The following is a 15,615-nucleotide window of genomic DNA, read 5'->3' on the forward strand; positions in this document are numbered from 1 at the left end:
GACCTGTAATTAACACCATCACACTTTTATCCTGACATGCTGTTTATTGCTTTTATTTCTGTAAGATAAATTTCCCAAAATGAAATCACTTAGTATTCTATCTTGGGTCTGGAATGCCCCACAAAGGCCCATGTATCCAAAAGCTTGTTCTTCAGCTAGTTATAAGATGGTAGAAGCTTTTAAGAGGAAGAGTCTTACAGAGAGTGGCGGGGGGGGGGGGGGAGTTATTGAGTGTGTCTTTGAAAAGGACTTTTAGATCTCTCTTTTTTCTTTCCTCATTCTCCTGCCGTGAGGTGAGTGGCTTTTTGCACCTCCATATGCTCCCTCTAGATGTACAGTCTCCCCCAAGCTGGCTCCATGGACTGAACTCTGAAACTATGAGCCCAAATTACCTCTCTTAAAGTTGATTATCTTAGAAAAATGTATACTAACAGCTGACCAACATAGTAAGTATGCAATTATTACAGACTGAAGGATCATGTCCTCCTAGAATCCAGATGTTGAAGCCCAATGTCATGGAATTAGACGGACAATTTGAGAGAGAATGGGATTTGGGTGAGTTAATGAGGGTGGGCCCCTTGATATGATTAGTACAATTGTAGGAAGTGCATTGTTGGCTGGGGGCTGTATAGCTCAGTAGTAGAGTCCTGGCTTAGCACAAAGCCCTGGGTTTCAGCCCCTAGTTCTGGAGGGTGGGAGTGGGGGGAGGGAGCATTGTGAGGATACAATGGGAAGGCAGCTGTCTGCAAGCCATGAATCACCAACTTCAGTAAGCCCCTGGAGCTTCCAACTTTCCAGCTCCAGAATTATGAGGAATTCCTGTTGGTTAATCCATTTGTTCTATGACATTTTGTTGTAGAAGCTTATATTAAACTTTCTGTTGCTGTGATAAATGCCTAAGAGAAACAAAAGGAGGAAAGACTTACTTGTCTTTGTAGATTTATAGAAACAAGTTTTGGGTCCCCCATCCCTACCTACCCCCCAGGGTATAGGACAGGAGATAACTTTCTCACACTGGGTAAGATTTTCAAACTTTTAAGAATCAACCTAAGTCAGCTGTCTCTGTGATCTGGCATTGGACTGTACATGTCCTGGGTGGGGTGGGGTGGCTTAGTAATCCCAGCTAGTCAGGAGGTATAAGGAAGAAGGTAGAGGTCCTAGGCAAGCCTAGGCAAACAGCATAAGAGCCTATCTGAAAAATAACTAAATAAACTGGGCTCCTGTGAATCAAACCTAGTTACTTTTGATCCTGAGATTGAAAAAAATCACAGCTCCAAGTCAGCCTAGGCAAACAAAAAACAAACATCTCAATGGAAAAAGCTGTTACCCAGGTATATGAGAGGCAGAGATAGAAGGATTGTGGTCTGATGCTGACTTAGGTAAAAATGCAAGACCTTGTCAAAAAAAAAAACAAAAACTAAAGCAAAAAAGGCTGGGATATGGCTCAAGTAGTAGAAGGTTCTGAGTTCAAAACTTAGGACCAACACCAAAAAAAAGTAGTTTCTCATCTGAGTCTATTGTATAATGCTGCTCTAACAGAATACCATAGACTGGTTAGTTTACAATGAGCAGACCCTTACTGCCTCACAGAGGCTGGAACAAAGTCCAAGTTCTAGAGCTAGCTTCCAGCAAGAGTCTTCTTACACCACTGCATGGCAGAAGGTGGGAGAGAACATTTGAGAGAAAGCAAGCAGGATCCAAATTCACTGATACATTAGATTTCCCCTGCATTAACAGCACTAATCCATTCACAAGGACAGACCACCATAGCCTAAATACCTCTCAATAGGCCCCACCTCCCAATACTTTGTATTGGGTATTATGTTTCTGACACATGGATGGTGGGGGGCTACATTGAATATATTAACTTTAATTGATACATTTGTGAAACTGGATCTGAAACCTGTTTCAGATTTTTTGGGGCTTGGACACTACTTGAGTTTCTTTTGCAGCACTCTTACCACTTTGGCCACAGCACCACTTCCCGCTTATTTTGGCAGTTTATTAAAGATAAAAGTTTCATGGACCTTTCTGCCCAGGCTGGCTTCAAAACACAATCCTCAGATCTCAACCCCCTTAATAACTAGGATTACAGGCCTGAGTGACCAGCACCCAGCTTAGAAAATGTTTTAAGCAATGATTGCAAGCTTCTAACTAGTGATGACCTCTCATTTAGACATTAATCTGAAAATCTAAGTGCTCAAATATTTGGACAATTAAAAGATGCCAGCAATTGTCAGTAAAGTGTTTGTTGCTAATTAATTAACACTATTGTGAAAGAAATCAACACTAAATTAAAGTTGTCTTCTCTCTTTTCCCTCCACATTCATATTAGCAGCAATTACCTGTACAAGGCAGTTTCATTTTGAATGTCCAATGTACTTTGGTCAGATTCATTCTCGCCCTCTTCCTCCTACCTGTCTTTGTTTTCAACTCTTTTTTTTTTTTTTGTCGGTCGTGGGGCCTGGGTGCTGACCTTCAGCTCTTCAGCTCAAGGCTAGTGTTCTACCTCTTGAGCCACAGTGCCACTTCATGTTTTCTGGCAGTTAATTGGAGATAAGAGTCTCGTGGACTTTCCTGCCTGAGTTGGCTTTGAACCTCGATCCTCAGATCTCAGCCTCCTGAGTAGCTAGGATTACTGGTGTGAGCCACCAGTACCCTGCTTCAACTCAATTTTTAAGCTAATGGTTACCAAAATCCCTTGAAATGTGAGGTTGAACCATACAAATAGTTGATTTAGAGTTTTTAGTTTTGTCCATAGCAACTTCCTATGGCTCAGACTAAGAACTGTAATTTCACTTCCAATCAAGGAGGATTTAGATTTCTGTGGATTTGTATGTGTCATGGCAACCATGATGGACTGTCTTGGAAGCAGTTTTCTACTTTCAGAAAAATTGAGAGTCTCTCGTATTAAACAGACTGAAAAACATGATGCCTATCAAAACTGTGGTATTTAAGGTCAGACATGGTGGTGCATACCTGTAATCCCAACAACTTGGGAGGCTGAGGCAGGAGAATCTTGAGTTGCAGGCCACTCTGCACCACATATCGAGACCCTGACTCAAACAAAACCAAACAACAACAGTGGTTCTCAATTTTGCAGTTTTCAAGAATTAAGTATGTTAGATTGTGGAGCTTGTGACATTCAACCCAACCCTGCAAAGCCTAAGGACAGGTTTCAGTGTAATCAAGGGCAGGAAGGTAGGGAACTTTAACACAGGACTAATGATTTATTACATACTGCATATTATTGTCAGCAAACTTTCTCAGTAAAGGACAAATGGTATTTTAAGCTTCGTGGATCATATAGTATTTATTACAAATATTAAATGCAATCGACATTTAGGCTATTTCAATAAAGTTTTATTTACAAAACAGATTCATGGCCAGATTTCTGTCAGTGAGCCTGACTTCTCTGGCCTTTTCTGTTAGAATAACAGTGCAGTAAGTATAGTGTGGTATGTACCAAAATGATGATAGTAATTCTGGAATCCAAGTATAATCTTGGGTTGTATAATATTAGCAAGGAAGAACAGAAATGGTGGGACAAAAGGTGAAGCAATTCAGCAGTGATATTCACTAGACACTATGTTGGAAATAAACCATACTACTGGGGGTGGAGGAGAGATGGGAGGGAAAAACTGGGAGAAAATGAGAGAATGGGTGATACTAATCAAAAGGAAACGTACTTATTACCTGACTTATGTAACTGTAACCTTTAGGTACATCACCTTTACAATGATTTTTTTAAAGTTAATAGAATTATGTTTTCTGATATAATTCTACAGTCTTTAGTGTTTTACTGTTTTATTAAATATGTTTTGTTTTTGTCTGGGACTAGCTATGTAGCTCAGGTTTGGCCTAGAACTTGATAAATGCAGACTAGGCTAGCCTCAAATTCCCAATTTTCCAACCTCAGCCTACCTTAGTGCTGGATTTATAGGCATGTGACACTCACTAAAATGATTTAGAAATTGACATTTGAAATTAGGAGTTTGGTGGGGCTGACATTTGAAATGAAGAGTTTGGTAGGTCTGGGAATATAGCTTAGTGGTAGAGTGCTTGCCTAGCATGTACAAAGTCCTGGGTTCAATTCCTTAGTACTACATAAACAGAAAAAGCCAAAAGTAGCACCGCTGTGACTTGAGTGGTAGAGTGCTAGCCTTGAGCAAAAGAAGCTCAGGGATAGTGCCCAGGCCCTGAGTTCAAGCCCCAGGACTGACAAAACAGAAAATAACAACAAAAAGAAAAGAAACCAAAAGAGAGAGAGAGAGAGACAGAGAGAGAGACAGACAGACAGACAGAGAGAGAGAGAGAGAGAGAGAGAGAGAGAGAAACAGAGAGAGAAACAGAGAGAGAAACAGAGAGAGAAACAGAGAGAGAAACAGAGAGAAATTAGAGTTGGGCACCAGTGGCTCACACCTGTAATCCTAGCTACTAAGGAGGCTCAGATCTGAGGATCATGGTTTAAGACCAGCCTGGGCAGGAAAGTCCATGAGACTCTTATCTCCAATAAACTGCCAGAAAATCGGAAGTGGCACTGTGGCTCAAGTGGTAGAGTGCTAGCTTTGAGCTGAAGAACTGAGGGACAGTGGCCAGGCCCAGAGTTCAAACCTCATGACCTACAGAAGAAAAAAAAAAGCAAAAAAAAAAAAAAAAAAAAGAAGAAGAAGAAGAAATTAGAGGCCTGGGAAGGTGGCTCAGTGGTAGAGTGCTTGCCATGCATGCGTAAGGCTCTAGGTTCGATTCTTCAGCACCATATAAGCAGAAAAGGCCAGAAGTGGTGCTGTGGCTCAAGTGGTAGAGTGCTAGCCTTGAGCTGAAGAGCTGAGGGACAGTGCCCAGGCCCAGAGTTCAGGCCCCACGACCAACAAAAAAAAAACCCAAAACCTAGAAATTAGAGTCTGGTGATCTATCAAGGTAGTTAAGTGACAAGAATAATAATTCTGTTTCAAAAGAAACACGAAAGATTCTATTCAAAGACATGGGCAAGGGCGGGGAAAGAATATCTTCCTTTGTAAAAGTATTTGATGAAATCTAACATGATTCTGTTTATGTTTAGTCACCTAGAGACTGTGACTTGGCTCATCTCCTTCGTGCCTAACAGTTCTCAATCTGATTGTTTTCAGGTATACTACTGTCTCAGAGTAACAACCTCTTTGTAGCTGTATTCTTGAATGCCAACGGCTCATCTCACATAATACAGTAGATAGACAGCAACAGACAAGAGCTGCAATCAATTGATGTTACAAGCTTTTAAATGGCAATAGTGGACACGTGCATTTCAGCCCGAGCCTCCCGCCCTCTTTCTGTTCTTTGTGCTGGGAGGAAATTGTAGCCTAACATATATTTTTTTTTCCCCTCCAGTAGAAAGATCCCTTCTCAGAATCCGCTCTTCCGTGCACTAACACCTTCTCTGTGTCCTATCAGATTTGATACACAATAGCCTCTTGGCTCCCTCTATCCATACTGTCACCATCAGGTGTGATTGTCACCTGGCTGTGGTGTTTGAGAAGGGGGCATTGCATGGGGGACCTGGCTCTGCACAATAGAGACAAAGCAGATGTTGCATTCAAATAAAAGAGCCTTCTTTGATGAGTGAAAGAGGAGAGTAATGAATTAAGGTTGAAGTTTCCGGCATTATTGTTTTCTGTCCTATGCTGTCTACTGGCTCAAACCAAATGGCAGGGACAGTGAATACCTGGGTTCTGTGTGGGGGAGGCGGGATGGGAAATGGAATATAAACTGTGTCAACAAGCTTCTTGGTGATGCTGCAAGCCGTGAATATATGACATGCGTGAAACACTGGCCCCTAACACCTCTGCCTTTGATTCTACTAACAGCAGACATTCTGTCCAACTCATTCCCAATTTGGTGAATGTTCTAAGAATGGTTTGTCCCACTAGGGTGGGCTTATTGCAATGTGTTAAAGAGAAAGGGGGGGGAAGAAATTAGTGCTGATGCTTTGTGTGCAAATGCCACCAGGAAGACCACACAGCACAGAAACCTTCAAACAAGACAAACACCAGTGTGTTCACCCCTTAACCCATCTGCTCACCATACAGAAGGAAGCGTGCCTGGCTGAATAGTCTACTTTCCAGATGGAGCAAGTAAGGCCACGATTAAAGTATCTGGTAGACAAATGATGACAGTTGAGGCTTTAGAGATGAAGGGGGGTGTGTTTGGGTTAGTGAAAATATACTGACTTCAAATCATAAGACTAAATATGTCCTATGATTCTAAGAAACCTATTAGGCATTAATAATGAAACTGTGCCCCCCCCGAGTCATAAATTTGTAAGCCAAGTTTCCTCTTAGATAGCTATGGGAAATCAATTTTTTTCACTCCCCAAACTCCATCCAAGGTCTCTTGCTGGTGACAGCCTTCATCAGATGCTGTAGCTTTCAAGAATCTATCTGGTCTGATAAGATCTCCTCCTCCTCCTCCCTCCCCATACACATTCCCTTCCTCCTGCCGTTTCTCATCAAGAATGTGTACAATGAAGCTAGACTCATTTGTCTTCAGGAAATCCTCTTGCCTACCAAGTTGCCTTGATGACATCAAAACTTGTAGCTAGTTGTCTGCACATGATGAGGGGATGTTTAAAATGATTGATCTATTTCCTTTGTAACCTCAGAAGGAGGCAGATGCTCCCAAGAACACACATGGGGAAAAAACAGTTTCCCTAATCATTGGATTCAGTGGGCAAGGAAGCCTCTCCAGCCTTTTCCTTCAGACTCTATTTACCTGGCTTTGTTTGGAGATGTGGGCCAATGTGGGCCAATGAAGGTGCCAAGGGGATACAGTGAGCTAGGATGTAGAGAACTTCTCACAGCCCTTCAAGAATGCTCTTGTTTCCCATGCTCAGAGTACCTGAAAAGTTCTTTTCCCTGGGGCTTCTGGGTAGAGACCATCTTCTCTGCTTAGGACAAGTCTCAAGTTACAGAGCCAGCTTCCACTCCTGAACTGTTTTCTGTTTCTTGTGTTGCTGATGTGCCTGTTGGGGACAATTGTCTTATCATAACCCATGAGGAACAGGTATACCAGATTTCCCCTGAGCATTTGGTCATTAGATAATGCAGTTTGGTCAAAAAGAAACAAAATGACTTTCTTGAAAATAGAAGTTGGGATGTAACTTGAAGATGCATCTGGTTGTTCTATTACCTATAGGGAGTTTGCATACTACCACTTTTATGTTATGCTGCCCCCCAAAAAAACCAATAAGTTTCTTCCATAATTTAAGATTACAAACCTGAGTGTCTTAGATTACCATGTTCTCTTTGTTTTGGTACCACTTTGGTGATCAAATGAAATCCGGATCATTGAACATTGTTGAGTTGACTCTATTACTCTGGCACATTTGCTACTTTGTGAATAGGAAACCTACCATGGGTTTCTCTCTCTAACTCAGCTTCCTCCTTGTTCTTTTCTAAATTCCATAACTTAAACCTTCCATTATTGAGCATTACAGCTTCCTCTAGCCTGGCCATCAAAAACTTGCTACTTAGCCTGGCTTCATAACAAGTTAACTGGGTGACCTGTCTTTCCCCGTACAATAGGGTCTAGTTGTCAGAACATTCCTTTATAACACCAAAATATTTGCAGAAGGCAAGTTTTACTCAGATAAGCCTGCCACAAGCTGGCTGGTTTATAGTGAATTCTGTGTGTCGTACCAAATGGCATTCCTAACAAAGAGGTTCTCCCTTGCCTGTGTGAAGACCACCCTTTGAATCCTTACTGCCCCAGGCTTAGGAATGCTCCCCAGATATCTCACCATAACTCACGGATTCCACTGCTAGCTAGTAGCAGAATTGTCTCTGCTTTACAGATGAAGAGAGTGAAGACTGCAGGAAGCCAAATGACTCAACTGAATAAAACCATCGAACCTGCTTAACTCTTATTCCAAGACAAATGGCACAGGAAGAATTCCTCCAATGCTGTTTCCTAGGATCCTTAAGAGATTCTTGTGCATTTTTTTGGGTGGGGGTGGGTGGGTGTTTTTTACTCTGTGGAAGGCTGTGGAATTAAGTCCAAAAGGAAGGAAGTTGTCAGCTACTGGGAAGAGGAGTCTGGACTTTTAGGTCAGGTGCTGACAGTAGAGCAAACAAAAACGTGCCCACCAGCATGCCTGGGCACATGCATGCCAAGCAATATCCTCCTAAGGCTACTGCCACCCCTCCTGATTTGGTACACCTGTGTGTCTACAGGGGCCCTTGGCCTGCCCCCAAGTGCTACTACATGTGTATGGCTAGAGCCTAGCCATGCCCAGGTCTTCTGAAAGGTGCAAGCACCCCTGTCCATGGTGCTATGAAAAGGGAAGGGAAGCCTGCACCGCTTAGACCCTTGGCTAAGCTCATCCAGGACAGACTTTTTCAAGGTGCCATTCCTGCTCTTGGGGGCTAGAGGGGCTCCCAGATGCTCCAGGCTTCCAAAGGCAGAGCCAGCCACATTAGCCCTGAAGAAAGGGGCAACCGTTCCAACCACAGGCTCACTCTGGAACCAAAGGAGAACAGAACATCCTTTTGCTTATTTTACCCCATTTGTATAAAAATAGAGAAATGAGGTGGCACTGGCAAGAAAGAAACCCCTTGCTTTGTTCATTTCCTCTCTCAACTCCTCCTTGCTGTTCCTGACCCCTCATCTACTTACCACCAGACCCTTGTTGTGGGGTGGAGTGGGAGTCTTGAGCTGGCTTCCACTGATGATCTCCCAGGAGAGCAACCTCAGCACACACAGCAGCCTTTGCTTCCATATAAAAAGGGGCATGCCTTTCAACTTGGTGTTATAATAGGAACCCTGGAGCTCCTGTCCAGGCAAGCATGAAAAAGGAGAACCTGATTTGCTCCCTGTAGAAGCCAACTTCTATTGCATTACTTAGAAATAAGTTGACAAAAATTTTATTTTATACCATTTAGTCAGTCAATATCAATATTCTCCTTTTCCTGTTCAGCCCCACTTAATCTCTCCTATTAATACCATTGTGGTTTTTTATTCTAGAAAAGGTATATTTCACCAACTCAAATCAGTTTTTCCAGGGAACAAAGGAGCACAATTGTGAATAACTGTTCTATTTATGTTCCCAAAGGTTAACCTCAGGTGAATTCTCACTGTCTGATTATGGACAAGAACACCATGAATCTAGCACAGATGGCATGCCATTCCTGAAGACAGGTCTGGACTTGTTGTATGTGGCCTAACTTCATGCTTTTAAGAAAAAAATTATTCCCATAGAACATACACACACTGGCCCACAGTTTGGAGGAGTTTTGTGTGAATGTATGGATGTGCCAAGTCCTGGGGGTTGAGCTCAGGGCCTGGGCACTGTCACTGCACCTTTGTGTTCAAGACTAGTGCTCTACTACTTGATCCAGAGCAGCTCCATTTCTTGCTTTTTGTTGGTTATTTGAAGTGTCTCAAGACTTTCCTGCCCTGGCTGGCTTTGAGCCACTATCCTCAGCAATCAGCCTCCTCCTGAGTAGCTAGGATTACAGGCATGAGCCACCGGTGCTTGACCAGGGGACTCTTTTAATATGTAATGCCACCCAAATTTTGTAGTAAGGGAAGTTCTCCAATCATGCGAGGCACAAGTGGCTCATGCCTGTAATCCTAGCTACTCAAGAAGCTGAAGATAGCACCCAGGCCTTGAGTACTGGCTCCAGTACTGGCACCAAAAAAACAAAAGAAGAAAACCTCATATCATTGTTCTGGGGAGTATGAGGTGTGGCTGGCAATTTGTTCTGGACCCAGGTTACCTGTGAATTGGTTTGCTGCCCTTGTTTTAAAATATGACCATAAGTCATTCCTATGTTGTTCCTAGATCCTAAAACAACAACAAAACACCTTACCGAATTAATTTATTTGAGGAATTGCTGTTGCCTTGAGCCTCAAATTGTAGGGAAGTGAAGGATTTGCCAAATCAAACTGGCCACTTAGGTCCCCTTGGTGACCAGAATAGGTTCTTTCTGTAAGAGATTTTTCCTTGGTTGTTGTTCTGAGTCTGTGAGATCCTTCCTCACAAAGGAAGGGAGGAATATTCAATGTTTCCGCCAGCTGAGCCTTTGAGGAAACCCTTCCCCCCCTCAAAATCTCAGGGCTGGAAATGTGAAAAAGAATATATACATGTACATATGTATGTGTATGATCTGTATACTCAGGAGCAAATCCAGGGCCTTGCCTCTACCACTCAGCTGTTCCTCCGGTCCCCAAAATGATCTTTTGTCAATTCTTTAAGTTCCTCATGTGTGGTGCAGACCATTCTTATCCCAGCTATCTTTATTATTTTTACTCTGTTTACTGTGTAGAGTTCTAGGATCTCTTTGGCAAGCCAGTGTGGCTGGAAGATTTAGTAGACCTCAGGGAAGAAGTAGTAAAAACACAAATGGAGGGAAGGAACAATTTTGTTTAGCACAGCTTCCTAAATGTTTGAAAGACTGGAAAACAACTCAGAATATTCACTGGTGAGCGTCAGAATTGTTCTTCAAAGAGCACATGACGGCAGACGTTGTAATCACCTGCTATTAAATTTAATACCCCAAACAGATGGTGTCCCACTTTCCCCCCAAAAGAGATTGCTCACCTGATTGGGAACTTATGAACTTCTTTCAGAACCCTTATTCTGAACCCAGCTGCTTCAGTTTTGTTGGATTCGTATATGAATTTGGTTTGCTACCCTTATTTTGAAAATCTGAAAATTGTTGGTCCTTGATGAACAAAAACTACCTAATTAATTCATTTGAGAAATGAAATTGTAAGGAAGTGGAGGATTTGCTAAATCAAAGTGTTTCTAATATATCCTCCTGGTGAACTGGGTAGATTCTGTTGGGTCACTTTTAGCTTTTTCTGACAGGGTCCTCTTGGCCTTCATTGCAACCCACTTTCTAGTACATTTGTAAGAACCTCCAAAGGAGCTTTCTAGCTAGCTTCTCCCAAGACTACACCCTCCAAATGGTGAACCCAGACATTCAGAATCCTATCTAAAACCCCAGCAATGCAAATAGGTTTCTTTTTCTTAATTTAAAAAGGGGGAGGGGGCTTTAAAAATATATAATTAGAAGGGATCCTTGTTGGAACCATGCAGTGCAGTAGTAAATCCACTCTACTTTGACTTTGAAAATATTTTATTTGAATAGTAAATATTTATACAGTTGAAACAGTTCTATTGAAGCTTTCTATAAATAGCTAACAATTAAGAAAATAATGTATGTAGAAAAGAGATTGCATTTAAAAGTAAGAGCTGTCGGTTGTACAAGGGCCTTGGGGCCCTCCAAGCAGAATAAAATGGTAGGTTGTCTGTAATTCCCTCAGATAGGTATAAAAGTTAAAACTTTTAGCAGATCCCTTTAGAAAAAAAAAGGCTCTCTTCTAAAATGCACAGTGAAATGTCGAGTGGGGGGGGGGAGGGAAGGATCACACCAAAACAAATAATCTGCAATCAAATTATATCATAATCTTCATAATTAATATAAATAAATAAAGAATAAATAACAAATACTCATAAATCAACATATACATTTAGAGGGAACTCATTATAGTCCTACCTCAACACAGATGATCAAATCATAAGTCATATGAAATATTGAGGCAGTTACTACAGCATCTTGTGAAAATTCCCTTCCCTCCCCACCCCGTCCAAAACAAACAAACAAACAAAAAACCCAATCCCAAACAGACAACAGTTCAAGGCATTTGTGGCTATACTAAAGAAAACTCTTTAAGCAATTTGATTTGTTCACATACAAAAAGGTAAAGCCAGACTCCAGCAGTTCACAAGCCATAATAAAGCTAATCGTGTGGGAAGTTCGATTTACAGCCTGTGAAATATAAAGGCATTTTATTCCTCAAGATTCACCCAAAACAACCCGTACGCTACAGACAGAGCAGAGAGATTGGTAGGCGAAGAGCAAACCGCAATTCTAGACCATAAACACAGCGAAATACTAGCAAGAAAAACAGCTTCGCCCCCTGTAAGGGGAGGCTTCCAATCACGAGACAAACGGGTACAGCTTTTCGACTCCTGTTGCGCCAGGGGGAAAGGGAGACTCAACGCAAAAGGGAAGAGGGGTCCAAAAAGAGTCACAACAGAGGATCGGGGTTCCCATCACCCCACATCGAGAGGAGTCGTAGACGACACTTCCACCCCGGGGTGGGGATGGAGGCACGCACCCCTGGCGCCAGACACAGGATCGGGGGCACGAAGGGCACACTCTCTTTGTGGGGCTCCAAGCGAAGGCACAGTTCTGGGGGCCCGGGGTGGAGGGCGCGCTCTAGCAGGCCGGGCGCACGGGAACCTGCAGGAGGATCACCTGTCTGTTCTCGGACGGGTGGCACTTGTTGATGTGCCTCGTGAGGCCCGGCGAGCTGTAGAACGTGGCCGGGCAGTACTTGCAGGGGAACACCTGCGCGGCGTGCAGCAGGCGCAGGTGGCGCTCCTGGGCGCCCTTACTGGGGAACGTCTCCCCGCACACTGGGCACAGGTGGCACTCGGCGGGCGCACTCAAGCCCAGCACGCCGGCCGCCTCGCCGTCGCCGGCCGCCTCCAGCGGCGCCTTCTCGTCGGGCCCCGCGTATAAGGCCAGTAGGTCCTCAGCCGGAGGCGCCGGGGGCCCGCCCTTGGCCTGGAGCGCCTGGTGATGTGCTAGCAGGTGCTTGCGCAGATAGGCCTGCCGGCGGAACTTCTTGGTGCAGTGATGGCACTCGTAGAGCCCGTCCTCGGAGCCCGACTCGGATACGCCGCCCGGGCTCGGCGTGTCCCGGTCGCTGCCGCCTCCGCCGCCGCCGCCAACCTCGCGCGCCTCGGCCCGGGTGGCGGCCTCGGACTCCGGCGCACGCGCGGCGGCGGGCGCGGGCCGCGGTTTGTGCCAGCGGCGATGCGAGGCCAGGTTGGCCGGGCAGCTGAAGACCTTGGCGCACTCGGGGCAGCGGTACTCCACGCGCACGATGCGCGAGCACTTGTGCTGCGCCAGCGCGAACGGGTCGGCGTACTCCTCCTTGCACAGCTGGCAGATGAACTCGCCCAGCGGCCGCGCCGCGCCCCCCGCGCGGCCCCGCGGCGCCTCCACGGGCCCTTCCTTGATCTTGAGCCCCAGCACCGGCGACGTGGTCACCTCGTCCTCGAAGTGTAACTTGCGTATGGCCTTGGGTTTCTTGGCGCTTGGGGCCTTGGCTGCCTTGGCGGGCGGCTCAGCGACGACGGCGGACGGGGGCGCGGGCCGCTTGCCCGGGGGACGCAGGGCGGCGGTCGGGGGGAGTGGGGGACCTCGAGCGGCCTCGGTGCCGGTCGAGAACGCGGTGCCCATCTTGAGCTCGGCAGGGGCAAAAAGCAGCGCGTCGCCGCCGCAGGTGCCGCCACCGCCCGCGCCGGTCGCGCCGCCGCTGCTGCTGCCGCCGCCGCCGCCGCCACCACCACCACCACCGCCCCCGGCGAGCAGCGCGGCGGGAGTGGGGAAAGACTCGGCCGACACCGGCGAGCCGAGGTTGAAGCTGCGCTCGAAGTACTTGTGCTTCTCATGCTCGCGGCTCACGGGCCGCGTGGGGCTGTAGAGCGGCGCGGGGTGTGCGGCCTCGGGGTTGCCGAAGTGCGCGGCCCGCGGGCCCGGCGGGGGTGGCGGCGGGCCGGGCGCGCAGGCGAGCGCGGCAGCGAGCGCCGCATGGGCGCGCTCGGTAGGCGGTGGCGGCGGCGGTAGTAGCAGCGGCCCCGGCCCGGGGTTTGGCACCGGGGGCTCGGCGCGGGCGCCCCCACAGCCTGGCGAGAGCAGCAGCGCGCGGTCACCGTCCTCGCTACCGCGGACCCGGTAGGACACGGGCGTGGACTTCTTGCTGCGCTTCACCAGGAAGCCGCGGGGCATGTTGGCGCGGCGCGAGGGCGAGGCACTGGCTGCGTCCCACCTCCGCGTTCAGCCCCAGAGGCCCTTAATGCCCCCAGGCCATTGCCCGGGTTCGGCGGCTGCGGGAACTCGCGTGGCGCCGGAGACAGCTAGCCCGGCTGTGCGCCCTGCACGCGCGTCCCTGTCCCCGGGCCCGGGCGCCGCTCCCTTTTAACGGGGGGAGGGGGCCATTGTTCTCGCCTCCCGCTTCCCCCAGAACCAATCAGAACGTTCACAGTTCCTCCTCCCGGTAGGGTGGGAGGGCGACCGAGCGGCAAAAAAAAAAAGGGGGCCGGGACTCGGGGGTCGCCCGGTAGGTGCGGCAGATGTACCTGAGGGCGCGGGGCCCCAGCGCGCGCCCCTCGGCCGCCCCGCCCGGCGCCGCCGCCCCGCCTGGCCCAGGCACACGCCCGGCCCCGCCTCCCTTCACGGTCTGCTGCTCTTCTAAGGGGAGGCGCACGTGCCTGGGCTTTGTGTCTCTCCTTCGGGGGGCGCAGAGCCGCCAAATGGGCCCGTCCATCAGCACGACAATGCACGCCCCCCTCCCGCGCGGGGATTACTCGCGGGTCGCGAGCAAAATAGCAACAAAGGAGAAGAATGGCCCCAAATATGTCAGGAGGGTTCAACCCGCGAGCCAGAGCGGAGGGGGAAGTTGTGCTGTGCGCTCTGACGGGGTGGAGGCGGGGCGACCCCGGGGCTGAGGCTGCGTCGAGGTGGGAGCGGGCGCGGGGCGCGGGTGGAGGCGGAGTCCGCTTGGAGTTGAGGACAGGGGGGCAAGGGATGATAACTGTGAAGTCCCTCTGGCCAAGATCCTGGTCGGTACCTTGGCCCGGTGGACCTCAGAACCCCCGGGGTTCTGAGTGTGGAAGGAGCGGACCCTTGGCTACAGCCCAGGGCGAGTTCGTGCACGCGGTTGGAAGGATGGAAGGGTCCTCTCTGGAGGCTGAGAAACACTTGAAAGCACAGCACTTTTTCCCTGGCCTGGCGGACTGGGACTGGGGATGGAGGAGGACAGGCTGGGTTCCAAAAGGAACTTGTTTTGCTGAACTTTATCACGAACGTTCGTTCCCCTGGTACCCTGGGCCGGGGATGGGCATCCCCGCCGGGCCCTGGGCTCGGGCTTCTCGGTGCCTCCCAGAGCAGGGTTTCTCCACGTCGAATTGGCCGAACCTGCGGTCAGCACGGTGCGTGCTCCCGGAATGAAGTTGGTTTCCGCCTTCCCCGCGCTGCCTCATGCATTTTCATTCTGAGTGGGCATTTTGTCTGCCGGTTGACATCAGATGCTAAATCAAGGGCTCCAATCAAGGCGCTGCGGAATAAAGGGGCCGCCTGTCTGGGCGCTCCCCCCACCCTCTCCTCCATCTCTCCCCCAGCCTTGCCCCCTTCACCTTTGTGAAGGAAATTAACCTCCAGCTATTGAGCAGCAGTCGCGGCCAATCTGGACGTAAAAGAGACGCGTGCTGCCGGCCGGGGAGGGGGGGAGGGGGGCAATCTGTCCTCCAACGCAGGCTGCGGCCTCGCGCAGCACTGGTCGCGTCTCCCGTGCCACCAGCGGAGGGACACCTTCACCCCCGCGCTGCCCCGCCTGGGCCTAGACCCCACAGTCTTCTCCTTATCCAGTCCCCTTTTCAGCCCAGCACCTAGAAACAAAAGGTAGAATCTCTGGAGGAGACAAGGCAGAGAGCCCCGCCACAGTGCCAGGAGCCCTGATCATCGCCCACCCCCTCGAAGACAAAAGTAGCCAAGCCACGGG

At 48.3% G+C, this 15,615-nt stretch overlaps 1 protein-coding gene across 1 annotated transcript; it reads right to left on the reverse strand.

The window, feature by feature from the left end:
• Window positions 1–11,208: 11,208 nt before the first annotated feature.
• Window positions 11,209–13,844, reverse strand: Insm1 (INSM transcriptional repressor 1). Its single transcript, XM_070007631.1, has one exon. The coding sequence runs from the start codon at window positions 13,842–13,844 to the stop codon at window positions 12,264–12,266; it is 1,581 nt and encodes a 526-aa protein (XP_069863732.1). The 3' UTR covers window positions 11,209–12,263.
• Between the last annotated feature and the right edge of the window lie 1,771 nt (window positions 13,845–15,615).

This window comes from Dipodomys merriami, unplaced genomic scaffold (genome assembly GCF_024711535.1).
Source record: "Dipodomys merriami isolate MVZ:Mamm:240054 unplaced genomic scaffold, mDipMer1.0.p SCAF_7, whole genome shotgun sequence".
In the NCBI taxonomy this organism is placed as follows: Eukaryota; Metazoa; Chordata; class Mammalia; order Rodentia; family Heteromyidae; genus Dipodomys; species Dipodomys merriami.